This window comes from Thrips palmi, unplaced genomic scaffold (genome assembly GCF_012932325.1).
Source record: "Thrips palmi isolate BJ-2018 unplaced genomic scaffold, TpBJ-2018v1 HiC_scaffold_4, whole genome shotgun sequence".
Taxonomy (NCBI): Eukaryota; Metazoa; Arthropoda; class Insecta; order Thysanoptera; family Thripidae; genus Thrips; species Thrips palmi.
Genome location: NW_023144631.1, coordinates 1,953,667 through 1,980,039, shown reverse-complemented (window position 1 = coordinate 1,980,039; position 26,373 = coordinate 1,953,667). Strand labels below are relative to the sequence as shown.

The window sequence follows — 26,373 nt, the reverse complement described above, 5'->3', positions numbered from 1 at the left end:
CGGCAGCCAGCCCCCCGGTCACGCCCAGTCACGCTGCCGAGCTGCGGAGCTCCCCCGCGAGCGATGCGCCATCGCGCCATCCACAAAACCGTTCATCTTAAGACTTCATTTCTCTAATCCCGCCATGATGAGGGCTGGTCCCGGCTGGGGCCGGTCGAGGGCGGGGCGGGGCGGGGCGCGGCCCGACGACCGGCAAGGGGTTTTATGACGTCACATAATTAAGATGGGTGGCTGCTAGTGCCCAGAAAGCCCCATCCCATCCGAGCCCATCCCGGGCCGTCCCGGGCCGCCAGAGCGAGAGCCGCGCCGTGCCCCGCCGAGCGGGCCGCGCGGAAGGCCGGGGCTGGCGGGGCTGGCGGGGCGGATCCCTGTGCCAATCGGCCAGACGAACCCTCCAATCCACTGCGAGACGTTCGTGCGCCCGTGCCGCCGTGCCTGCGGGACAGCTTTGGGGCGCGGGGCCTAGCCAAGGCCTAGCCAAAGCCTAGCGGCCCGGCGGACTGGGGCTAGAGTCGGCGGCGCGGCGGCGAGGCGAGGCGCGAGGCGTGTGCGCCTAACGGCGGCAGGGTAGGCCGACCCGCCGCGCAGCCGTGTCCGCCGGGCCCGGCGAGGCAGCTTGGCGCCTGGCAGCCCAGCGCGGCCCCGCTCGCCCAGGCCACGACTTTCGCAATTCTTTAGACATGGTTTCCTGGCCAATGTGGCGGTAAAGAAGTCCATTCCCACTCTTAATGTGTTTCTTCATTTCGACCACACGTCGATCAAGATGTTTCAGCATCGCCTGACAGCAGCATTCGGTGTCGTATTTTTATACAGTCGGGAGCGATAGGACAAGGAAGGTCAGAAGAGAGAAAAGGGGTTTAAAGCGAACACGTATATTCTTGATTTTCTTTGGTATATACAACGTGAGTCTATGTACAATGATCGTCGGAACACAAAACACTGTATTGTTTGACTTGCCTAACAATAAAATGACATATCGCATAATTTGCATATAATGATAATATTCGAACAGCTCAACATCAATAATTATTATAATCCATAATAATAAAAAGTACTAAGTACAAAGACATAAATACAAAACAAAGAGAAAAGTCCTTTGGCGTCAAGGGAAAATATATATAGTTAAAATAAACTAGAGTGTGGGCCGTAAGTACAGATGAATATGTGATCGATGCGAGACAAAACAAAGTGCAACTAACATTTTTATTGTCCTGTGGAGGAGACCCAAGATTATACACTTACAGGAGCATTGCAACATTGAACGAATAGAATTTGTACACTTATCAAAGAACGCCTACTATTGTATAAATTTCGCTACACAGTTAATACTACAAAACAAGATATTTTTGCAGTTTAAACCAGGCAATGGTGCCGATGGCAAATCTCGTCGAATAAGCATTACATAGTTAGACCATCCGAACGAAACAAATAAAACAACAACAAATTATTGAGATGCGTAACAAGTGAAACTTTAAGTACGGCGTCCTCACGGCCTGGCGTCGTCATGTCGTATCACCCCAGATCAGCTGGCGACCAATCACAGAGGGAGGTGCCTTGGCGGAGCCCGGCCGCCCCAGAGCACGGCGCAGCCATGGCGCAGGCATGGCGCAGCGACCCGGGAAACGACAAGCAGCCACACAAATTTATTCATAACTCGCATTACTTGAGCTTCTAGGACTCCCGAGGGGCTGGAAGGCTGGACCAGCTTTGACGAAAGCGCAGCAAGCGCAGCAATAACTCGACATTTGCTTTCAAGCGCAGAGGATAATTTCACAAGAACCATCAACACGCCGAACGGCGGCAGGAGTTCAACCATCAACAAGAATGCCGTCCCGACAATCTAAATTAGGCGGCAAAATGCATTCAATTTACCGGGGGTCGAGAGGGGAGTCGACGAAACCCCCGAAATTTGAAAAGAGGTTTGCTGAATCGTCGTGAACTGCCCTGCGTCAGTCTGGAACAGAGGACCGCGCCCCTGCGACAAAATCTCCGCACATTCTTTGGCTTGACAGGGTCACACTCACACTGCGCGTCACGGCTCGAAGAGTAAAAATTAATATCACACGGACTGTAGGCCTGGAACCCGGAAGCGTCCGTCCGCCCCAACCCCGCCTCTCCCGTGAAAGCGAAACCACCTCATAAGCGTTTTTCCTTAACAATCACAAGCCTAAATATCAAGTAAAACAATAAAAAAGAAACAATCCAATCCAACGCGCGCGGGAAATTCATGTGCCGCAAATAGTAACATGATCCAAAAAAAAGAGAGAAAACAAATCGTAAAAAACACACTTCCATAATACTGATGCACATAATATTCTTCCCTCGAAGCTTAATTTTAACATCCAGCACTTAACAAAATCACAGCTCCTATAGAATAAATAGGAAATACATAGTACATAACAAAATTCGTTCTAACAGTGGCCGCCGAACCCCTCCGGGGACGAGGTTCGCGGCCACGCGAGTTCGTTGAGGCGCCCAGCGCACCTGTCGTGGATCCACGCCGCCCTCTACTCGCGCTTGAGCATGAGCTCGCTGCCGTGGTACACGCCCTGCTGGTGGTTGGACTGCGGCCCGTTGTCGAACATGGACACCTTCATGCGCTTGTCCTTGGCGCGCCGGTTCTTGAACCAGAACTGCACGTTCTTGGGCTCGAGGCGGGGGAACTTGCAGCGGTACGGCATGTGGTTCAGCTCCTCGGTGTACTTGAGGATCAGGTTGTGCGGGGGGTGCGTGTGGTGCTTGAACCACTGCTCGAGGCGCGGCACTTCGCTCACCGGGTCGATGAAGGTCCTGTTCCTCTTGCGCCGCTCCTCCGACGCCGACAGGTTGAGCCCCTGCTGCTGCTGCTGTTGCTGCTGCTGTTGCTGGCCGGCGGGGTGCGCGGCGGCCAGGCCGGGCAGGTACTGGCTCATGTACATGATGGAGTGGCCGAACATCGGGAAGGGCAGTCCGGACGGCGGGCCGCACGGCGGGCCGCAGGGCGACGGCGACCGGAAGCCGTGCTGCTGGTGGTGCTGGTGGTAGCGCTCCAGCTGCTGCTGCTGTTGCTGCTGCAGGTCCGCGTTGCCGCCGCCGCCCTCCGAGCCCTCGTCGTCCTCCTCGTCGTCCTCCTCCATGTCGGACAGCGCCTCGCAGTCCTTGACGTGGTTGTTGTTGTTATTGTTGTGGCCGGTGGACGCCACGTCGTCGTCGCCGCCGCCGGCGCCAGGCTCCTGCTTGATGCTCATCTGCGGGGAAAGGCGGCCGTTAGTCCCGGCTCAACGGCAAGCACACCGACGAGGACGTCAGGAGGTTGCTCTTACCCGGCTGTCGTCGTTGGTCACGTCCAGGTCGCTGTCCTTGGTCTCCTTGTCGTCGCGCGACTCGTCCTTGCCCTTGTCGTCCTTGTCCTCGCGGTTCATGATGAGGCTGATGGGGCTGTTGCGGTCGCCGTGCGAGTCCATGTCGTCCTGCTGCGCCGCGGCGGCGCCGTGGCCTGGGCCGGGCATCGGGCCGCCGGGGCCGCCGCCCTCGCCGTCCGAGTCGTCCGACACGACACTGTGGGGGCGCGGCAACCTGCGAGGCAACGGTAACGGTTAGAGACGAGGGTCGCGGCGCGACGAACGAGCCAAAGACAACGAGGGACTCACTCAGGGTGCGGCGCGCGGTGCATGTGCGCCATGGGCGGCGAGCTGAGCGGCCAGGGCGGCATGCCCCCCAGCGCCATGGACCCCATGGAGCCCATGGGCAGCAGGCGGCCGCCGGGGCCCACGGCGGGGCTGGCGTGCGGGCCCTCCGTCAGCAGCGTCTCGGGGCTCAGGAAGTGCGGCGGCGCACCCGACCCGGGCGGGCTGTGGCTGTTGCTGTTGTAGCCGTTCTGCGACATGTAGTGCGACCCTGGAACAAAGTCGGGTTGTTCGAGGGGAGGCCCTTGGGGAGAGGCAACAGACTCGCGATGCGCACTTGCTACTCACCGGGGCCGCTGCTGCGGATCTCGGCGCGCTTCTGCGCGGCTCGCGCGTTCTTGAACCAGTACACCACGTTGTTCACGTCCAGGGGCTTGCGTCCGCGCCGCGACTCCAGGCTGTTGAGCTCGCGCACGTACTGCTGGATCTGGAGGGCGGAGAACACATCAAGATTAAGCCCGGTTCCAGTCTTCGAGTCCACCGATTGCCAAATGACTTCCGGTCGGTCCATACCTGCTGCCGGCTGGGGTGCTGGTTCTCCGCGAACCACCGCTGCAGCTTGGGCAGCTCCAGCTCGGGGTCGAAGGACGTGCGCATGCGCGTCTTGGGGGTCGGGTACTGGTTCTGCACGGTCTGCAGCGCGGGGTGCACGTCCTGCATCAGCTTGTGCGACAGCGCCACGGCGTCCAGGCCGGCCGCCCCCAGCGGCAGGGGCCCGGCGCCCAGGGGTCCCGCCCCCAGTGCCGGGCCGCGGCCCAGCGGCATGGCCCCGGCGTCGCCGGCGTACATGGCCAGCCCCGCGGCGGGCGAGAGGTGCGCGCGGTGCCGCGGCGACGGCGTCCTCCGCGGCTGCTGCTGGGCCGGCTGCGACGCGGGCTGCGACGCCGGCGGCGCGCCCTGGCCGCCCTGGCGGTGGGAGGCCGGCTGCTGCTGTTGCTGCTGCTGCAGCTGGATGGACCACCAGTGCTCGAACTTGCGGCGGACGTCCTCGGGCGGCTCCGGGATGCGGTCGCTGGCCGAGGCGGCGGTGCCGCGGCAGAGCTGGGTCAGCGTCACCTGCGCCGGGAAGGCAGCCGGTTAATCCACCGAGTCACGAACACACCTCGCCTCACGTTTTCGAAATCTGCATGCTTAGCTCCCACCCGCAGCGCGCCTGTGTGAGTGTGTGTGTGTGTGTGCCCGTGTGTGCTCAGCCTAATCTGGCAGTAGCAGTCGGGAGGTAAGCCAGTGCAAACACACACACCACCGCGCCGCCGCGCTACGAATCTGGCCCTTGTTGGAACGTCGCCCTTCCCCTCCCCGGTCCGCTCCCAGTCCCGGTGCCGCCACCACACTATACAGACGTGAGTCTGGTGCAGTCCTGGCCTTGCAGGCCGTGTCCATCTGGACCTGCCCGCTCCGCAGGCCGGCCGGCCCTCGATGGAGCCAGCGTCAGGGAAGTGAGCGTCGTCATCGCGGTGCAAAACAATAAACATTGCGCGGAGTGGCGCTGACAGTGGCGTGAGCCCTCGGCAAACGGGGCGGGGCGGCGGCACCCGGGCCTCTCTCCCTCTCAGTCACACGCACTCGGTGCGGCGGCAGCGCGAGGTGTCAGCGCGGGTTAACATTATCTGGGCGTAGATATATTGCACACCGCTTAGCTGGCTGCTCAAGCCTCAAGCCACGACCGCTTTCCGCGACGAGACGAGACGAGGCGACGCTGAGACGGAGCAGAGCGAAGCGCCAGCCTCGGGATTCTTCATTCTTCCCGCGCTTATCTAGCCCTCCCAGCCCGGCCCGTGTGTGCTGTGTGTGCGCAGCGCGGCTTGGGATGACTGGCAGACGGGACGCCGCGGCATCCTCCGAAAACGCGCAGGTCTTGGAGTTCCAAAGTGCTACAACAATTACCTCGTCCAGCGGGCAGCCCGAGTTGAGCAGCAGTGCCCGCGAGTGTGTCAGCAACAGGCGGAGCAGCTTGTCGCGCATGTCGGACAGCGCGCTGGGCCGGGACCTGCGGGCAGGACAGGAAGGGTCATTTCTCCGGGGGACGGGGAATCAGTAAGGCAAGCGTCGCCGACGACCGCGCACCTGAAGATCTGGATCCGCAGCGTGGCCACGGTGGTGAGCTCGCCCAGGATGTCGCCGACAGACACCAGCGGGCCGTCGGCGATCTTGTCGAAGCTGAGGGGCTTCCAGTTCTTGATGACCACCGAGCCGGTGGCGGCCGCGGCGGTGTCGCGCGCGTAGCCCAGCTGCGCCAGGGCCACGGGCACCAGGTCGTCGAAGGCCGTGGACGCGGGGATGATGACGTAGGAGTCCGTCTCCACGGCGGCGGGCCTCTTGGAGCGCTCCACGCTGCACACGGCCTCCACCACGCAGTGCACGGGCAGGGACTTGCCTGGAACAAAAGAGGAAAAACCGTCAGCGCCGTGGCCTCCCCTTTGCCTTCTCGCGCAGAACCAAAGCCCGCCCCCGCAGAGCGCCGCAGAGCCTGCGACGAGATGGGCCTCTCGCCACAGGCCGCGCCACGCCACGCCGCCGATCCGCCCCCCAAGGGCAAGTGACAGGCGGGGGGGGGGGGGACTAGCCTACTTCTTGCAGGAAGCCCCGCCCAGCTCATGGCACCCCCAGAACGGGGCCCAGCCCAGCCGGGGCCCAGCCGAGAGCCCTGCCCAGACGGGGCCCAGTGGCTGCACTCCTAATCCCCACCGCCTAATCCGCCCCCGTGTCGCAGCCCCCCTCAGGAGGCTCGGACCCCACGGCCGCCGAGGTGTCACAGAGGTGTCCGCCAAGCAGCCCGCCGTCCCGAAGGGTGTAGTGGAATCGGACGCGCAGCCTGGCCAACTCACCGGGCCTCCATTTCGAAACCACGACTTCCGCCTTCACCTCCGCGTCGACAGCCCCGCGCGGCTAACTTCGGCCACTTCCTGCCGCCGCCGCGACGCCGCGACACACCTGAAGGGACGCGGCTGAGCCGCGCGGAGTGTAGATGGGGCGGATAAGGCTGCGGGCCCTTCGCCCTGGCCCTTCGCTCTGGCCGCCTTCGCCCTTTGTCTGGCCGTATTTCCCATTGTCGGCCCTCGCCCTTCCCCTCGCGGCCTTTCGCTTCGATTCGCGTCACTTCCACTCCACTGCGGTAATCCTGGCCGACGCCTCAACTCCATCGCCCCCTTCATCGCGGTGGTGCGGCGCGCGGCCCGCTCGTCGCCGTGCATGTCGTCGTCGGCGTGCAGGTCGGGCCGTCCGCCCGTGGTGGTCTTCCTGACCCGCTTCGCTTCGCTTCCGCTCCTTAGCCGCGCTAGCCCGGCCGAGCCTGGCGCTAGCCTCGGCGCTAGCCGTCAAGAAGCCGAGTCAGCTAAGCAGCTTAAGGCCTCCTCTTTCTCTCCGCCCCAACAAATTCAATTAATGCAGCGGGGAATCGATGGCGGCGGCCTCCGACGCACACGTCGTGGACGTCGTCTTCGTGGCCGCCACTTCGGCCGCCAAGGCCGCGGCTCACCGTGCCGGTCCAGCAGGGGGTGCGGCCTCGGCCTGTTGAGTCGCCTCCAGCCGCGCTGCCCGGCTCTGCCCGCGAGAAAGCCGCGCCGCGTCGCGCTCGCACCGTGTGCTTATTCTTTTTTCCGCTATAAAATAATAACAACTCGAGCCCTTTCTTCTAGTCTCCACGGTCGTTTTGCTCGGCTTTCTCCGGCCACGCCATGCCGGGCCACGCCGGGCCGGGCCACGCCGGCTCGACTGCAGGCCGCGCGGCGGGCAGTGCGCAGCGCGCAGCGCGTCGAGGGAAGGCCAGCCGAGGTATTACGCCCCAGGAAATGACACGGCAGGCTTGGCTGGCTGCTCGGTCTGCTCGGTCGCTTTGGCGCTGCAGGCCGTGCTGTGCCTGGCTGCGCCGGCACTAGTCGAGCCAGCCGGGCAGCCCGAGCTGGCAGAGCCAGGCAGAGCCGCTCCAACTCGCGACAATCCCTTTCGGCGCCAGAGCTCCCGGCTGCGGGGCTGCGGGGGCGTGGCGCGGGGCCCCGCGGGGGGCAGCGGGGGAGCGGCAGCCTGCAGAACAAAGTCCTGAGAGGCCCTAAGCCAGGACTTAAGACTATAGGTAACCGAATGTCCTTCTTTTTCCGCTGCCTCGCTGCTTCGCCGCCGTGATCCGAGCGTTAGAGAGAGCCAGAGCTATCGCCGCACACAGCGCGGGACTACTACTGTGCCGCCGTGCCGCGCAGAGCTTCGCCGCTACGCCGCTACGCCCTCGAGCCGGGCAAAGCTAGAGCGACTTGTATGTAGGAAGCGACCCCAGCACAATCCTTCTTAGCGGGCTTTCGCCATAGTCTGCGTTTATAATAAGCCCCCCGCCCCTTTCGCCCGCACCCCCAACCCTCCACCCCTATCCGCCACTCCCCCCCCCCTCCCCCATTCCCACGTCCCTTATTCACCTGTCCGTGTGCTGCAAGTCGCCGAGCCTAACGAGATTAGACATTTCTATACACAGCACACTGCGAAAGTATGAGCCGCACGCCCTCACGCCTCAACAGTCCTCGGCGCGGTGTGGCGTGGCCGGGCGTGGCCACGGCACCGCGCGGTCCCGGGGGATTTCAAAGGGAGCGACACGGCGACGCGCTAAAGGACTCGGTAAGCTCTCGCGGGGCGTATCTCTCCTTTCTTCCCGCCAAAAAAAAGAGGGAGAGGGGGGGGGGGGAAATCGCGCATCCATTGTCGCCGCGGCCCGCCGTCCATCACCACGGCGTCACGCGCTAAGTCGCCGGCCGCATATTTTTAAACAAATCATTTTTCACCGCGCGGCCACATCGAACACTCATCAGCGTGGGCGCTATACGGGCACCAACAAAAATAGAAACTCAAAAGACGACGACGACAACAACAACAAAACAGCAAAAACTGTCGCGCGGCGCACGACGACGTTCTGGCCGAATAAGCTTAACTCCGCTTGAAGCTTGAAGCCACCCCCGCGGCCCCGGCCGCCCGGCCCCACGGGACACGGAACTCGGCGACGAACTTGCGCCGCGGCGCGACACGCCACGCCACGCCACGCCACGCGTCGCGGTCGTGCCGCGCGGTTCCCAGCTAGTTGCCAGAGCGACGAGGCGCGCCGGATTAAAACCCGAATTAGCAACTGATTGGCTTCCCTCTCTATATACACTCTTGCCCGACCTCCGCGCCCCTCCACCCTCCACCTCCCTTCACCTCGAGCCGCCCCCGCCTCCCTCACCCTCTCCTCCCAGTTCGTCACCACGCAGGTGGAGCAGCGATGAGCCGCGCGTGCGCGCGCGCGCACACACACACACACACACACACACACACACACACACACACACACACACACCAAACACAAACACAGACTCGAACGACGACCGCGGGGCTCAGTGTCTCGGCTCCTTATTTCTCCGTTTCCATCTGTCTCTTACACAGGCAATAATCCCTCCGCAACCTTTTTTTCCTGATCGCGTTTTCGCCAAGAAGGGGCTGAGCTTATTTGAACGGATGTGAGCCGCTCTCTCTGGGGGTTGTGTTGGGTTGTCGGCGGCGCGCGCGGCGAGGGAGGGGAGGGGAGGGGAGGGGAAGGGGCTGAAACCGCGGGCACATGTCAAACCGCATCGCCCTGGAGACGGGCCGGCGACACGCGCCGCCGCGCCACCGGCGAGGAGGACAAGCACAGCGTGGAGCGGCAGGCCTGCGGCAACCACTTCCACCGCGAGCGCCAAGTATTCCGTGTTTCCCAATCCGCCTCCTGCTCGAGGCGCGGAGGGACCGGCCGGGCCGCCTTGCCTTCGCCTTCGGGGCAGGGCGAGTAGTATCTGGTGAATCTCGACAGCAAAAAGTCCCCGAGCGGGCGAGCAGCGGCAGCCTGGCTGCCCTGCCAAGCAACGCTGGCTGGATCGAGTTTGATTGATAGTGGCGTGGCGTAGCGCGTCGCGGCCTCGCGGCGGCAAGCCATGGCAAGCCAAGCCGCGGCAAGTGGTGGCGGAAGCGAGGAAGCGCGGAAGCCATCCTCGTTGCGCCATCTTTTTGCTTAATTACGTTCAAAATTATCTGACAGCGTAAATCTGCGGCCGGCAGCGTCACTCCACTCCACGGCGCGGCGCGGGGTCGCGTGGGGTGTGTCAGTCACTCCGAGATCGAGTCCGAGATCCGAAAGCGCGGTCCGGATTTCATTCCTGGCCGCGCTGGCTGCCTGCCCGGTCTGTCCCGCCAGTGTACCGCCACTTCCTCGGCAGCGGCGCGGCACCTCCCCTTCGAGGCCCTCATCGCCGTCCTCGAGGTCCCCGACTTGTTCACGACCTCCTCGACGGCGACACCCGCCCGAGATATCGAATCGCCATTATTACGCGTCCGGTTTCGGTTGCCGCGGAGTAATCATCAGCAACCCTTCGCGCCTCCGTATGCAAATGAGGGAGGGCGAGCGGCGAGCACCGCGGTCACCGCGTGGCGGCGCCACACTCGCACACAGGGAGACAACGCGGACAACCAGCAAAAACAACAACAACAGTTTTCACTTGTTGTGTTGTTTCTTTTTTTGCAGTGCCTCCATCATAACTGCGTGGTGCCGATCCGAGGCGCGCTGGCTGGCTGGCTGTCAGCGTAACGGGCGCGGCGTCGCGGCGTCACTAGCCGAGGCGCTCCACAAGACGGCCGGGGAGGGGAAAGGGAGGGAGGCTCAGAGAAAGAAGGGAAGCCATCGCCAGGAAATGAAGAAAATGATAAACCAAACGGCGCGGCGTTCGACTCTCGCTTCGGTTCTGTGTTGATTGTCATTGCGACGCCGCGACGCGCTCCTCGATTCCCTCCCGATCTCTCCGTCTCTCTCGCACTCACGGGTCGGCCCCCTAGGCCCTAGGGGGTGCGAGAGAGACGGAGCGACAAAACACTGTGCGGAATCGCTCTGCTGCTCTATCTCGCCACCACCCCGGCCGCCCTATCTCGCGGTGGTGTGCCCCCACCCCCTCTTTTCCTCCAACCTGGCGGTGGTGGCGCTGTTCCGGCCGCGGGGGCCCGCCCCGCCCCGCCCCGCCCCGCCCCGCCCCGCCCCGCCCCGCCCCTCCGCCCTTCCGCGAGGGAGACAGCAGGCAGCGCGGGGCGACACCTCAATTTGTCATAATCCTTTTCGCGGACGAAAACGGGGAAAACGGCGACGCGGTGCGGCGCCGCTCGGTCAGCATTCCGCACGCTTCTCGCGGCGCATCGCGGCACCAGCACGACGCACTGCTTGGAGGCCACGAGGAGGAGGAGGAGCATTAGGGCAAGAACAATGCGCGAGGAAACGCCGCGGACGACGACGACGCTGGCCGATGCGATGAGGCATCATAAGTTGGTCACTGCCCCCTCCCCGCCTCTCTCTCTCTCTCTCCCGCATCCTCGGGGGGCTTTTCCCTTTCTCCCCACTCAGCAGTCCATCTCATCTCTTCCGCTAGGCGAGTCGGCCCGCGGCTGGCCCGGCTGGCCCGGCTGGCCAGGGCCGTGGCTAGCGGAGTGGAGCGCCAGTTCAATACCCCCGGGCCAGCCCAGGCCAGCCCATCCTGCAGCCGCGACCCGCGGACCCGCGGATGGTTCCGAACGGACCGCGTCGCGGCGGGCAGACAGACACCCGCGCCCGTCCGCTTCAAGTCGTGTGAAGGTCGCTACACTCGGAACCGGGTTCCGAGTTCGCGGAACTAGTAGTGCACGCATACAGCGCCCCGCGGTCCGCGGTTCGATTCGAGCGCACTCCACCGGTGCGTCCGCGAGCGGCACCGCGCGTGTGAGCGTGTGCACCAGGACGCCGCGGCGCGCCATCGAGGCCGCCGGCGTGGAGTGCAGACCGACGGCGCGGTGCTACGGCGGGGTCAGTCCCGCGCCGCGCGCCGCGCACGGCCGTGCGGTATTGTTCCCGGTATAACACTATTGTTTTGGGTCGGCGGTCCCCTTGGGTGCGGTGCGCGGCGCGGCGGGGCGGGGCGGGGCGGGGCCAGACTAGTGCGAAGTGGGGCTTCATTGAGGTTCAGCGACCGAGCACTGCGTCGAGTCGAGCCCCCCGGCCGGCCGGCCGGCCCCGCACTGGCACGCCCAGCGCCCCTTTCAAGTGGCGAAGCGCGTGTTGTGCGCGCTCACGGCCCTCTGGGCGGGGTCCAGCGCGCCGTGCCGCGCCGTGCGGTGCGCCTCGCCTGATCCCGGAGAAGGAAATCGACACCGCCAAACTGCCAGGAGCGGCGCCGCGCCTCGAAATGACTACCGTCGTTACGGCTAGCGGCGCTGGCGGTGCGTCGAACTTCACCGCCCGGCAATTTCTCATACCGGTCGGTCGGGCGAGAGGCCTTATTCAGCATCACGACGTCGGCCTATGCCGGGCCGGGCCATGCCGGGGGCGCCTCACTGCCGCACGGGGCGAGAGGCGCTCAAAGAGGCCATCCATTCCGGCACTAATTCCAGAGCCCGCCAGCATAACTCGCTAAAACGCCGCCAATATCGGCCGCATCACACACACACGGCGAGCAGCCCCCATCAGCACGGCACTCGACTTCCCCGGGGCGCTGCATCAAGAGACGCCAGCCCGACGACGCCGATGTCCCGGCACGGCGGCACGGCAGTCCCGGCCGCTAGGAAGGGCGAAGAGGCGGCAGCAGCCTTACACAGATAGTGGCGCGACGTGGCGAGACACTCTTTAGCCCCGACCGCGCCGTGAAACCGTGAAACCTCCCCCCGACTGCTACACTGTTAGGCGTGAATCAGACGCCCCCGTACCTTTCCGATGCGCGCCGCGCCGATTGGAAAACATTAGTGGCCGTGTTATCACTGGCGGGGCGGGGCGGGGCGGGGCGCCATCAGTGGCCTTATCGGCCACTGTGTATGCAATTGCAAAAGGCACGGCATCTGCATATGAAAGGCAAAAGGCTTATTCTGCGCGCACGGCGCGAGACGCCGCGAGCCGCCCCCCCCCCCCCTTTTCCACCACACTATAACCGATCCGGAATCGAAGCCGCAATAAGAAGCGGGGGCGCTCACACACACACACACACACACACAGAGAGAGAGAGAGAGAGAGAGAGAGAGAGAGAGAGAGAGAGAGAGAGAGAGAGAGAGAGAGAGAGAGAGAGAGAGAGAGAGAGAGAGAGAGAGAGAGAGCAGGGCGATGGGCGACGCGCCAGCCGAGAACACGGCACGCAAAACCGGAAATGGCGTCGGTTGTCTGAGCAGCGCTGCTGCTCCATCCGTCCGTCCATCTCCCTCCAGTGTGCCCTCCAGTGTGGCCTGCAGTGTGCCAGCCCGTCCGCCCGGCGGCCAGGCCGTGCCGCGCGACAGGGCCGTGCGGCGGGACTGCCTGCCCTCCCGGCGTCGCCCGGCCATGCGTCACGGCGCGTCGCGATGCTCGCGATGCGTGATACACGACGGCGGCGAGGCAGGCGAGGCACTCCATAGGACCACGACGATGATCGCGACGGAGCGAGAGGCGGCGCGTAAAAACGTCGCTATCCGCTTTGATTTACGCGGTCGGCGAGACAAAGTCGCGATAGTGCGGCGCGGCACGGCACGGCCGGGCAAGGCCCCGCCACGCGCATTTGCCTGCGTGTTGTTGGTGCGGCGTGACGCACGGCGCGAGCCGCTTCCGAACTTTCGTCGCGCCGTCTCCCTCGCGGCCCCGCTGCGGCACGCTGCCGTGCGAGGGAGACAGAGCGCATCGATTCCGCACTACGCGAGTGCCGCTAATAAGGCTCCCGGGGCCTAATCCGGGGCGCTCGGGCCAAGTTTTACTCTGATCGGCCGGAGCTAAGTTTAAGGAGGGCCGCCCTCTGGGCCCCGAGCGGCCCCGGGCCCGAGGAGCAAGCCGCGCGCCCCGGGGGCATAAAGTAGCTAAAGTGGCCCGCGCCACCTATAAGCCACACACACAGGCAGCATATGCACGCACGCACACACACAGGCACGCACCATACACACACCTGCACGCGCTTGGCGCTTAAAACGACATCAGGCCAATGCCAATTAATAAAATACCGCGCCGCTATACTTCATGAAAATCGCATCACCTTGGCGGCATCACTATGGCACGCTTCGCCTGCCCCTTTAGGCCCCTCGCTCCCCCCACCCCGTTATCCTTCATCCCCGCGGAGCGGCAAAACTTTCTTCATCTTCAACGAGGCTTTCCGATCGCTCACAACAAAGCGGGCTAACCGGGGCCGCCGCGTCCTCGCCACACACACACACACACACGCACACACAGAGGCATTAGCCCCAGGGGCGCGTCGGCGGCGGTCTCAGCTGGGAGCGGGGCAGAGCTTGGCAGAGCATAGCAGAGCAGGGCGTTTGCCGCGCGCCCGGCCCACGCTTCCTCCACACTGTCCGGCCGGCTGCCCCGCACTGCCCGGACTTTGTCCGGCGTGGCTTAACACCTGGATTTACAGAAGCGGTTAGTGCGCGGTGTCGGCCCCGCCGGGCCCGCCCGGTCGCTCCCATTCCGCCAGGCCCGTTCCGGGGGCGTCGCTCCGTCCCCCTCGCACCCCTGCGGCACGCCCCTCGAGCGCGAGAGAGACGGACGCAGCCGCCGGGAGGCCGGCTCGGCCCATAACTCGGCCGGACGCGGCCGGACTTAGGGGGTTTTGTTAAGATAAAGCATGGCGCCACCACGGCTGGGCCGGCCGGGCCGCCGAGCCCCGAGCAGGCCGAGGCCCCCGAGTAGGAGTATTAGCCCGGGGCCGGCCAAGGCAAGGCCGGCCAGGCCGGCAAGGGTCGCACCCCGCCGTGCTCTCTTGTTCCCCGCGCGCCTTAACTATTATTACTATCTCGCCATTAAAGGTGCCCTCACACACACGCGCGCCACACACACAGACGCGCGAATTAGAGCGCTGGCGGGGACGCCGGCTAAAATCCCTAAAACCGTGGCGACGCTGCGCGCCCGGCGCCAAAGTGAAATACTGCTGCGGGGTTCAACCCAAGTCGTCGTCGCCGTGGTGGTGGTGGTCCCGGATCCCCGGGTTCAACTACCGCCCCCGGGGGTCGGCCGCTTTTTGTCCCCTCGCGCTTCCACGACGGCTCCTCCAGGTCGCGCCGGAACCGCGCGCATCCGGGACGGCGTCGGCAGAGAGGACGGCGTCAGAGCAGGGCGTCAGAGCAGGGCGTCGAGGGAAGCGGAGGGAGATAAGCATCCGACGGGGCGCGTCATCGGGATCGGGGGCGTGACGTTATCGGAAGCAGCGCGTCCAGGGCACAACGCAGGGCCACACACACACACACACACACAGTGTGTGTGCGAACCTCCAGTTTCTAATCGGCTTCCTCCGGGCGAGGAAAGAAGGCAGCGTTCGACGATGGCCGTATTTCTCCGCCGCCACCACGTCGCCACGGCCTCGGCCTCGGCCAGCGGGGACTATCCGGGCTTTGGCGGCATTAATGGTCATGCAAATCATTAGGCCCGGCCTCTGGCAGCGCCAAGGCCCCGGCCAGCCACCGCCAGCCACCAGCGGTCAGCGCCGGAGTTAACCAATCTAAGATGGATGAGGTGGGCGCTGCCTGCTTTATTGCGGCCCGGAGTCCTCCGGCTTGGCTCGGCTCCGGGGACCTAAGTCATTCTCCGCCGGAAAGGGGGCTCCGGGGCCGGGCGGGCCGGGGCGAGGCAAGGGACTGAGAAGGAATTACGGCGGGTTCAGACTTACAGCAATTTCGTAACGATAACTAGCAAGGGAGCGGCGCGTAGCGCGCATAGCCCGCTGGTGGCCCAGCCAGGCAGAGCCGGCCCGGCGGGAGGCGGTCGTCGGCTGGGCGAGAAACAGCCCGCGCCTTTTGACATGACAACTATTAGACCGCGACCATGAGCAGACGGGGTGGATAGCCACATTTCCATCCAGATTACAGTCGGAAACGTAAGTGGGTACTTGTTGAAATGTTTCGATCGTTTGTAGTAGTACAGCCTGCGAGGGCCCGGATAGCCTACCCCGCCGCAGGCGTGCGTGCGGGGCTGCCTGCTGCCTACCCGCCGGGCGCCACACTCGAACGGCGGCCAAGCCGAGCCTCCCGCTCCAACCCGTCGGCATTCCACGTGCCGTGGCCGTGCCGTGCCGTGCCGTGGCCGCGCTACAGATTCATGGCCCATTCCGAACACGGCGGCGAGATAATATTCACTGGCAGGCAGGCCGAGCGCGCCGCTGTTCGGCCGGTCTCTCGAGGCGGAGCGCGGCGCGCTATTGTTCCCCGAGCACCGCGAGCGTCGCCGCTCCGCTCCCCGGCCCGCCGCACCCCGCACGGCGGGGATGGCCGCCCCGATGGCTTACCATGTATTAAAGCTACTTAAGCAACATTTTCCTCAAGAATGACAAACTTGCCGCGCCTTAATTCACGGCCCCAGCGAAGGCGGGGGCACGGCGGGCCGCGGCCTCCACGGCGGCCTCCACGGTGGGGGCTGACGGGGACGTGTCCGCCGCGTCCGCCGCGTCCGCTCGGGATTACTCGTCCAGGCCTCCGCCAATCCCGGCGCGATTTGGCTCGGCGGCGGCCGCGGGGGCGTTGGTGGGGCGTGGGGGCGTGGTGCCGCGCCGCCATTGGGCGCACGGGACGGGCCGGGGCCTCGCCGGGCTGGGGGCTGAGCCAGGGCAGCCAGAGCCGCGCCGAGGCTCAGCCGGGCTCAGCCCGCCACGCCGCGCCACGCCACGCCGCGGCGCCCTGCGTACGGCCCCTGCTCCAGGCCGCTCCAGCCAACGCGGCGCGTTCGCCGAGCACGCCGAGGCCCCCACCACCCCGGAGCCACGGCCGTCACGGCCCCCCACTCCGGGACGCTTGGCGCCGCGGCCGCCAGAGCGCGCGCCCGTCGCCGCAAATCCAACCCGGCGAGGCGTCCAGCGCGCAGGGCCTAACCCCGTCACGCCGTCACGCCCACTTCCAGGCCCGGCGACAGGCCACCGCCAGGGCCACCACACTGCCCTGACCCGCGCACCGCAGGGCCTCCCCCTGCAGGCTGCTTGTCTCTCTCGCGACTGTCCGGTCGGATCCAGCGGCCTGCGGCTTTTCACTAACGTCGCCTTGCCTTACTAGTTACGAGCCGAAAGATTGAGCCGCTGTCGGTGTGCCGAGCAGCGCGTCGTACATTCTGACCTGAACCCGCAGTCGCCTCGCACCAAGCCTGGCGCACACGAAGCTCACCTGCAACAGCGAGAGGAAAACAAAAACAATCAGACGGGTGGTGGAAACCAAACCGACCTTCGATTACGTAAAAGGCGCGACGGGGCGCATCTGGCAGGCATAGCGCAGATAAACGGAAAGCAAATAAATAAAATTACAATAAAAAGGATTCGCGGCAAAGTGGGTCGTGCGACGCGAACGTGTGTTCGGAAACGCGGAGAGACACTGGGAAACACTGGGTGCGCGGACTCTGGCGGGGCACTCTATTACCCAGGGGCTTCCCCGCGGCGAGCGCGGCGAGGGTATGCACAGTTCCTTCAAGGTGATAAAACGACCCACGCCGCGCCCCGCCGCCTTCCAGCGCACCAACACACACACACGCACACACACTGCACGCAGAGGAAAGTTGTTTCAAATCTTACGGTAAATCCGGCGTAAAATCGTATTAGGTTCCTCCCTGGCAGAATCACTGGGAAAACTCCGCGGGACTGCGGCGGGGCGAGGGAGGGGAGGGGAGGGGAGGGGGCGTCCCGGCTTGGCACGATCCGGCTTGCCACTCGTGCACACACACACACACACGCACGTAGATACGCTCTGCTGTGCCGGCCGTATCACCTGGCAAGGGTTGAGGTGCATCCTTCAAACTTAAACGTGCGACCGAGCTGAGCAGGGCCAATACATGAAGGCGACGACGGTGGACTCGCGACGCGCACACACAACGCACACACACACACACACACACCACAAAACTTTCTGACTCACTCACACAAGCGCGCCAAGACCTTGTCCACCGTGAACACTGCTACATGGCCGAGCTGGACACTATGGCGGGCGGCCAGAGTGTGAGAGAGAAAGATAGAGAGTGAGAGAGAGGGAGAGAGAGACAGAGAGGGTTTGGATTCAGACAGCGCACGGCGCCCCTCGGTCTGATGATCGCCTCACCTCAAAGCGCTTAGAATGGCTTCACTACGAGGGAAGGGGGTGGCCCAGGTGAAGAAGGGGTTTGTGAAAGGAACTATGTGTGTGTGTGTGAGTGAGTGAGTGAGTGAGAGAGAGAGAGAGAGAGAGAGAGAGAGAGAGAGAGAGAGAGAGAGAGTGAGAGAGAGAGAGAGAGAGAGTGAGAGAGAGGGTGCGAGCGAGGGGCGCACTCGGCCATTCGTGCTCGCACTGCTCGGCTGATCCTCTCATGCCGGCTCACACGTGTAGTATCGCGCGACAGATCGCATGAGGTGGAACAGACGAGCCGCCGGGGAGCTGCTGTGGTAGCCGCGTAGTAGCAGCTACGGTAGCAGTGCGGTGGTCGCTGTAGCGGAGGCCGCGCGAGGAGGGGAGGGGGTAGATTGGTCGGAAAACGGCTTGAATTATTGAAGACAGACTCGTCTCCTCCAATCATCGTCTGAGCGTGCGCGCGTACGCACCTGCATGTGTGTACGTGTGGGATTTTCAAGGTGACGAGCTCACCCCCCCCCCTCTCCTGGTTGCGCCCTGATCCGCGGCACGGTGAGGCGCTCGCACTCATCCTGGCCCCCTCCCGGCCCCGCTCACGCGCTTCAAACTATAAGTAGCTGCGCGAATTAAAACTTTGGACTAACAAGAATTAAGCATATACGTTTATAAGACGGCTCCCATTGCCTCGCTACTAAGGTGCCCCACCCCCGCCCCGCCCCCGCGCCCCGCAACACACCTGGGGAAGGAAAACACGAGGAAAAGCGGCCGGGAAACCCGGACCGCGCCACTCGTCCTGCCGCCCACGCCCACAACCCCCGCGAAACCTCTCCATGGCTCTCGCCCGCTGCCTCCCTGACGTCACTTGTCCGGGATTTGCCGTAAGAATGCCATCGGCACACAAGACCTCTCACACACACGCGCGCGCGCGCAGCCTCTCTCTCGCACACAGCGCACCTCGGCACCCTCTCGCGGCGCGCGGGGCGGCCTCCCTAGCGCCTCCTCAAGTGAAAATCCGGATTGTTAAACACTGTGGTGGGGTTAACGACGGGCAGGGTCTGCAGCGCTCCGCGCGAGGGAACGCCTTACCATTAGCGCGGACTTGGCAAAGCCCCCGGCCCTCTGGCCAAGCCTCTGGCAGGCTCCAGCAAACTCGTCCCTCGCTCGGCGCGGCTCGCCGCCGCGACCAGTCCGCACTCTCGGTCGCCGATGCGCGATGCGATTCATACGGCGACGCCGACAATACTAAACGACCGGCAAAAAGCGGCCGTCACCGATCCGGTCGACACCCACCTCCCCGTCGGCTCGGCTCGCTCGGCCCATACCGACACGCGGCGCGGCGCAGCGCGGCGCCGACACACGCGGCGAGTAATTGAGTCCTTCCGCCGCGCCGCGCTTCGAATCCCAGCCGCGGCCGATCGCTTTTTTGCCGGAGCGGCTTGTCGCATATTACGAGACATGACATGACGGCGGCAGCTGGACGCTCTGGACGCGGCCTGGAATGTCATCATCGTCATCATCGGCATGCCGGCCGCAGCGTGAATACCAATCAGTGGGCCGGGGACGCTCCGACCCGACCGCAGCGGCCACAACGCTCCGGCCGGGAGGTTAGCTGAGGTCGGCCCGACTGTGGAAATCCGAAATCCCGGGCGACATTCGGCGGCGGTTCTCCAGCGAGTGGCGCTGCTGGAGTCTCCAGGCGGTCCGAAGGCTGGAGGCTCCAGCGGCTCCAGCGAATCGCCTTGACACGGCAGCGCCATCTGCGCACCAGTGGGCTTGCTCCGTCTCTCTCGCGCCGCGACCGCACGGCCCGCGAGAGCGAGCGAGACGGAGCGACGAGAGCCCCGTTCGGCCTGCCGTGCGTCCACCTGTCCGTCGGCACAGCCAAGCACTGGCACGGCACTGCCAAGGCACTGCCAAGGCACTGCCGGGGCACACAGTGGCGCCGCGATGCCGCGATACAAAGGCAGCGCCTCAGAGACAAAAGGGACACGAGTTGCCATTCCGCGCCCAGAAGGGACTCCCATGTGATGTGAATTTAATCTGAGGGCGGCCGGCCGGACGGCGGACGGACGGACGGGCCTCGCCGACCATCGGCAGCCACTTGGCGTCGCCGCGGGGCGGGGCGGGGCGGGGCGGGGCGCGGACGTGCGCTATGGACGGTGGCGGCCTCGGACTGCCCATTCAGCGACCGAATCAAAAATCCCCCTCCCCAGAGACGACGATGAGGAGCGAGAGAGCGCAATGAGAGAAACAAAAAAAGAAAATAGAAATAGCAGAGGTCGACGGCCTATGGTGCTGGACAGGGCTAGACAGGGGGTGCACTACAAAAGGCCGCGCGGTGTGAAAAAGCGCAAGAAAAAGAAAGAGTGCGGTGGCCATCTGCGAGGTGCTAACGAGCTCAGTGTGTTTTGTGTGACTGTACCAATTTTTCATAATCGCGTCGGAGGTCGCAGCCAGGCCGCAGAGCCGAGAGAAATGTCAGCAGCGGCACAAGAAGCCAACCGCTGCCGAAATTAAGGATCGCTGGAGGGGGGCTGCTTCCGAACGGTGCTGGCGGGCTATCTCTCTCGCACCCGCACGGCGTCGCGCGGCGGTGCGAGAGAGACAGCCGCCGCGGCCAACAATAACGAGAGCACATCAAGGGAGGCGGGGCGCCGCATTGACAGGAAGCAGATACGGCATCGAGATAGAGTCCGAATCGGGGAGCAGCGGCCGCGGGGCTGCGGGGCTTAGCGGTCGGCGTGTCACGTCACAGCGCCATCTTCGCGGCGGAGAAGAGAACCTCACCAACTGGGAAACGCAGAAACTGCGGAGTGCTAACTAACTTGGTAAAAAAAAAAGGTTAAATCCAACCTCAAGTGCATGTATCTTACTCGGTTATGAGTTTTAGGAACGTAGAGAAGAAGACAAGTTCGCTTTGAATTCCACTTTCCTCATTTTGTTGCCTGGCACAAACGGTCGCCGTTCACGAGGAATCGATCGAATTGCAACTTATTGCCGATTTCACGAGCCCGCATCATTATTCCATTTATTTGGGCGTTCCATTTGGCTGCAAGGCAGTCAGTCAGAGCCCTCGGGCCTCGGGGGGGCCGCGGGGCCCCCGGGTTACTCTCGTCGACGTGATAGCAGCACGGCACCCACTACAGTAATCAGCAGACACTCTGCCGGAGCCAGCCACCGCCGCCGTGCTGCCGCCGTGCTGCCGCCGTGCTCCGGGCACAAGAGTGCCATAGCGCTCGGGCCGCGCCTCGCCTCGCCAGCGCGGCAACGCACTTCCCGGAACTTGAGACGCCAGGAGTTGAATTTCCAATCCGGTAACTAAATTGCAGATGAAAGGGGCTGCTGAGCCTTGTTCCGTCATTAGCAGCCTCGACGTCGACGACGCCACCGTCGGGCCGTGTTCGCTGAATCGACCGGCCACGGCGTCACTCAACTCGGAATGTCCCAGGCTCCAAACCGTTTCAATCCCTGCGACTTTGTTTTACAGCAAAACATCCCCCGCCTCTTTTGCGCCACCAAACGAGTCGACCAGGTCGTTTTTCTAAAAAGTCTCTGCAAAATATATATCCTCTGGAGCATCTTTCGAGACTTTTCGCGTTAGTAAATACAAGGAAACTAAGAGCAAACCATTCATGAAAAGTTGAAATTGCACTGCATCCAATCTAGCAGAGGTGCAAGGTTCCCCTCAGGCCTGAAGACTCTAGTATGTAGTTTGGCACCACCAGTCTCGCAAAGTTGGTCAGTGATCGAGTATCTGAAAGGACCTGTTTTTGCTGAGAGTGTTCCTCGAGACTTTTCACAGCTCGTGAAAACCCTATTCCACTCCCTTTCGGCGAGGCTCTGGTCCGCCAGTCCGCGCTCAAGTGCGACGCGCAACGCTCAGTAACCTCAGCCAAAGCGTGACAGGCCGGCAGGGCGTTAGCGGCGTTAGGGGCGTTAGCACTCCACTAGCGCAGAAGCAGCCGCGTGGCAAAGAGCTTTCCCGGAGCGTGACCTAATGGGTCGTTATTCGGAGATCGATACCCGGAGGGGCCGGGGCCCAGATCGGGCTGATCCTGGCCGGGGCCCGCTAGTGCGTGGGGCTCCCATGTACGGCCGGATGATCAGTGAGGGCCGCGGCGGGGCGGGGCGGGGCCGCGTTGCTCTGTGGCACTTCCAGGAACCCAATACCAGTACCGGCGGCCTGGTCCGGCCCGGCCAGGCCCGCCAGAGCGGCCGGCCGTCACACCGCCGCAACTCCACGCCGTCCGCCCGCCACTTACGCCCGTCTCGGGCCGCCTTCCCAGTGCAGCCACTCGCTGCAGCGCTGCGGCGCGCGGACGGCCGGCCCGCAGCAGCAAGGCCGCCGCGGAGGAGGAGAGGACGCGGGGAAAAAAGTACAACATTTTCATGTTGCGACGGGCAGGCCGACTGGAGCGGACCGAACACAACGTCACTGCCAAACAAATGATGCTCACGGCTCGTCCCCGTCGCCACCCCCTCGCCCTACGCCGCCATGGCGCCCCGACCGGGCCAGCCCGTTCGACGCGCGAAAGCAGACGACGAGCGGGCTGCGCGCAATACATAGTTTGTGGCGTTTCCGCGCCGCCGCCCCCCGCGTGTAGTTGTAGAGTCATGCACGCGCCGCGACTCCCATTCGGCCGTTCGGCGCGCCACCCTGAATGGGACCAAGTTTCTCCTTGTCCGCAGCCAGGCCGCCAGACCGCCACCTGCCGATCATTTGAGATGCCTCATTTGTCCGCACGCGTCAAGACATTCGCGCGCCAGCATAGTCCTCCGACGGCGTCCTCCGACGGCGTCCTCCGACGGCGTCCTCCGACGGCGTCCTCCGACGGCGTCCTCCGACGGCGTCCTCCGACGGCGTCCTCCGACGGCGTCCTCCGACGGCGTCCTCCGACGGCGTCCTCCGACGGCGTCCTCCGACGGCGTCCTCAGACGACGTCGTCAGCCGGAGCAGCGTTTGAGGGCAGCGCTTTTACTTTCCTCCACACGGAAGCCCCCGCGGGGGTCCAGGCCGAGGGCCTGTATGGAGTGGCGTAGCATGGCGTCGATGACTCGCGGCCCTGGCAGGCCCTGGCAGGCCCTGGCAGGCAGGCCGTGGCGGCGCGCGCGGCGGGCACCCCTCGCGGTACCGTAGGCGGCGCGGCCTGCGCGGCCCGGCGAGGCCACTTAGGCCCCTCATCGGGAGCCCGTCGGAGGCCCCCGGGCCCATGCGCCCATAGGCGTGCACTTCCAGGAAGCCGTCGGGGCCGCGTCCGGGGTGCGCTGCGGCGCTGAGGCCAGCCGACTCCCAACAGCCGCTCCGTCTCTGTCGCACCCGTGGGGCGTCCCGTGGGGGCGCGAGAGAGGCAGCGATGAAGGCAGCCGGGCGCAGGGACACGGCGACGCGGACGCGGCCCCGCCCGGGACCACCTTTGATTGATAGTTAATAACAAGTCGAATTATTCCACGCGCGCGGCGCGGCAGGGCACGGCAGGGACATTCCGCGACGCAGGGGAAGCGTGAGAGAGAGAGAGAGAGAGAGAGAGAAAGGGAGAGAGAGGAGAGACTCGAATTAGCGCGCCGGATTCAAATTGAGGTGCACCACGAACGGGCGACTGGGCCGGCGGTGGCGTACCGTTCCAACACCGCAGGCCATCCGCCCCAGCAGTGCGCCGGGTACACTGTCAGAAAACTATGCAACAAAAAAAAATACAAAAAAAAAAAACTTTGCAAAAAAAAACTTGATAAAGAAAACGAGGGAAAGTTTGATTTTGGCCTCGCGAGTTACACGTCGTTACACAGCCAGTTTCGAAAACAACGTATAGTAAATAGTATTGACTCTAGCACTATTTCGACGTGAAAATAGAAACTGCCCCCCGCTGGCTGCCGCTGGCCTGGATGGTGTCGTCGGTTGAGCGCGGCCAGGGCGGAGGGCGCTGGGCACGCGTCGGCCCGTTACCTGAGTGCACTAACGCGGCCTAACGCGGTGGGACGCTGCCACGCCACGCTGCCACGCCACGCCGGGGCGGTGGGTGGGATTAGCGACTCCCTCCCGCCAAAGGGCAACCGGATGAATGCCTGATTCGCCAGCCAGGGCCGCCGGGGCCGCCGGGGCCACAGCCAGCAGGGCTTTAAGGCGAGCTACTTCAACATATCTGCGTCTTTGTGTTTTCGCCAAGCGGTTTAGTACGGTTCCGCTCAAAGCGAAAGGCAAAACGCGCCCGGCGCGCGGGGGAGGAGGGGAGGGGGAGGGGGTTGGGCTACCGCGCCCGCCCCGCCGTGTGTGCCTTGGCAGAAGGGGATTAAGGACCGCGAGGGACTTCGCGTCCTCCACGCCGTCCAGGACTCGCGGCACGCCCGAGCCGCCCGAGCACACAAAGCCCGCCGCGACGGCTGTGGGTCAGTAGACTGATTCCGAGAGTCGTTTTCGTCGCTCTGTCTCTCTCGCACCTAAACGGGACGCCCCATGAGTGCGAGAGAGACAGAGCGACGTAAACGACTCTCGGAGTCCGTCTGCTGTGGGTACACTCGAGCTGTCCACCTCGACGGCCGAGCTTACGAGGCACGGCAACTTCATCATTTCCGAAACGGATTTCGGAACGGCGCGGCGAACGGGCGTGGCGGCGTCGACGGCGAGGTGCTCTCTTCATCGGCGGCCATCCAGACGGAGAGAGAGGAGAAGAGAGGCGCGCGGGGGTAAAAAGTCAAGTAAAAAGCGGCCGTGAAAAACGGCGCGCGGGTCTGAAACAAGTACGTAACGAACGCGTGAGTGAGTGAGATAGCCTGTCCGGCTCCTGGATCGGCCGCCACGCCCCGCCACGCCCCGCCACGCCCCGCCACGCCCCGCCACGCCAGGCCCGGCTATGGCCCGAGCCAAGCCAAGCCGGTGTGGAGCCGATTCTAGGAAATCGTCCATCAGCGGCTAGTCGTCGAGGGGCCGGGGCGGCGGGGCCCCGCGCGGGGGCCGGGGGGATCCGCTGAGCCCCCGTGCTTGCTCTAGTGCTCTAGCGGCATCTGGATTTATATGTACAGTCCCTGATCGAAAGATGAATGGAGACTGCCACGGCGGCGGCCTGTGGCCTGTGGCCTGGGCGGCCCGCGAGTCCATGACGCAGTCCGTGAGGTGAAAGGAACGATGAGACAAATCGCCCCCCGACAGCAGCAGGCCGACGCAACGCTCTGTTTCACAATGCGCTCACCGAAAGTCGTTTAAAATTTTGAAGTTGGCTTGCTGCCCTCGTGGATTCAGTTTCTGCTCGTCCTTCGACAGGTCGGCTGCTAAACCGGACACTCCATGGGAACGAGAACGCAACGGCTGCCAAACCTAAAACGACGGATCGCCCTGCTTCAAAACTAATTCTTGACAATGCAGACGCGGCCAGGTCACCCGTGGCGGCCGCATTCGCAGGCTGACTCTGTCTCTCTCGCACTCGTGGGGCGTGCCGTAGACCAGACAGTGTTGGGAATCAGCCTGCACGTGCCGAAGCACCTCATCGCCATAAACGAATGAAAAGCTAACCGAACACGCAAACGAGCCGCCGTGTGATATGAAACGCACGCGAGCATTGGGGGAAGGAGGGGGGGGGGGCTGTCTGCGGCAAGGGGTTCAAGGGAGCGGCCTCGGCGAGCCGGCGGGCCCATTCAGGCCACCGCTGCATAAACATTTTTGCAAAGGCATTATAAGGTGTTCCTAGAGTATAAATATTGATTCACAAGAAAAGATCCCACGACAAAAAAAAAAGACACTCGTGACTTTAATGAAACAAAGCCGATGCAATGACACACACACACCTCCGCCGAACAGTCGACCTTTTTTCCGGCCCCTTGAAAGGAAAACGAAACGTCTCGGAAAATCGAAACGATGTCTGTGGCGGGTTGCGGTGCAGCGGGTCGGAGCGGGTCTTTACGGTGGGCTGAAACCTTAGGCGAAGACACAAGCCGGGACGACACCGACGACACTCCGGGGGAGGGGGGAGGGGGAGGAGGAGGCAGCGGCACGGCCTTCTGGGTCAGCAGCGCGCGGCACGGCGGCACGGCGGCACGGCCAGAAGCCTGAGACCTGGGGGACTTAGAGCTGAGCCCCTTCTGCAATGCAACCTTTAATGCAATCAGGAGGTCGCCATGCCGCGCCATACTTGCTGATCTAGCAACACCAGGATGGGGTACACGGGCTTACACGGCCCGCGCCTTGCTGGCCTCGCTGGCCTCGGCGGCCTCGACCGCTGGGCTGGCCTCGGCCCCGGCCCGCGGTGGCGGCACACATCGGGCCCGCGGCCGAAACTCTTAGACGCGTTTTGAGCTCCAGGTTCGCTAAACAGGACTCTAACCTAACGTGTGACCCCACCAATGGATTGCTCTCCGAAAGAGGAATCCATTGGTGGGGTCACACGCTCGGTTCAAGACCCATTTAGCGACCCTGGGGCACAAACCGCGTCTAGAGTTTTGGCCGCCTCCACCGGTCCTCTGGCCGACTGTGCCCCAGGAGGCCTCGGCCTCTAGATGTGCGCCGCGCCGCGGAAAGTTGGCTCAGCAGCGCATAAATGTCCATTACCCAACTTGGGCAACAACACGCATCGCGAGGAAAAAATCGAAACGAAAAAAAATTGTACCCGAGCGGCACGCGAGCGAAATAGTTTAACATGGCCGGGGCGCTCGCCCTGGCTGGCGTTACGACAGCGAGTGGTGGCCGCCTCGCCGAGTCACGGCGTGG

At 63.8% G+C, this 26,373-nt stretch overlaps 1 protein-coding gene across 1 annotated transcript in view; it reads right to left on the bottom strand.

Annotated features, from left to right (window-relative positions):
* Positions 1–856: 856 nt before the first annotated feature.
* Positions 857–26,373, bottom strand: part of LOC117649500 — a 36,648-nt gene continuing 11,131 nt past the window's right edge. Inside the window, exons 2-9 of the mRNA XM_034392368.1 lie at positions 5,733–6,042; positions 5,553–5,655; positions 4,572–4,721; positions 4,179–4,394; positions 3,954–4,092; positions 3,630–3,876; positions 3,303–3,471; positions 857–3,227 (exon numbers count right to left, since the gene is read on the bottom strand). Coding sequence (XP_034248259.1) covers positions 2,508–3,227; positions 3,303–3,471; positions 3,630–3,876; positions 3,954–4,092; positions 4,179–4,394; positions 4,572–4,721; positions 5,553–5,655; positions 5,733–6,042 — 2,054 coding nt within the window. The 3' untranslated portion in view covers positions 857–2,507. The remainder of the gene's footprint in view (positions 3,228–3,302; positions 3,472–3,629; positions 3,877–3,953; positions 4,093–4,178; positions 4,395–4,571; positions 4,722–5,552; positions 5,656–5,732; positions 6,043–26,373) is intronic.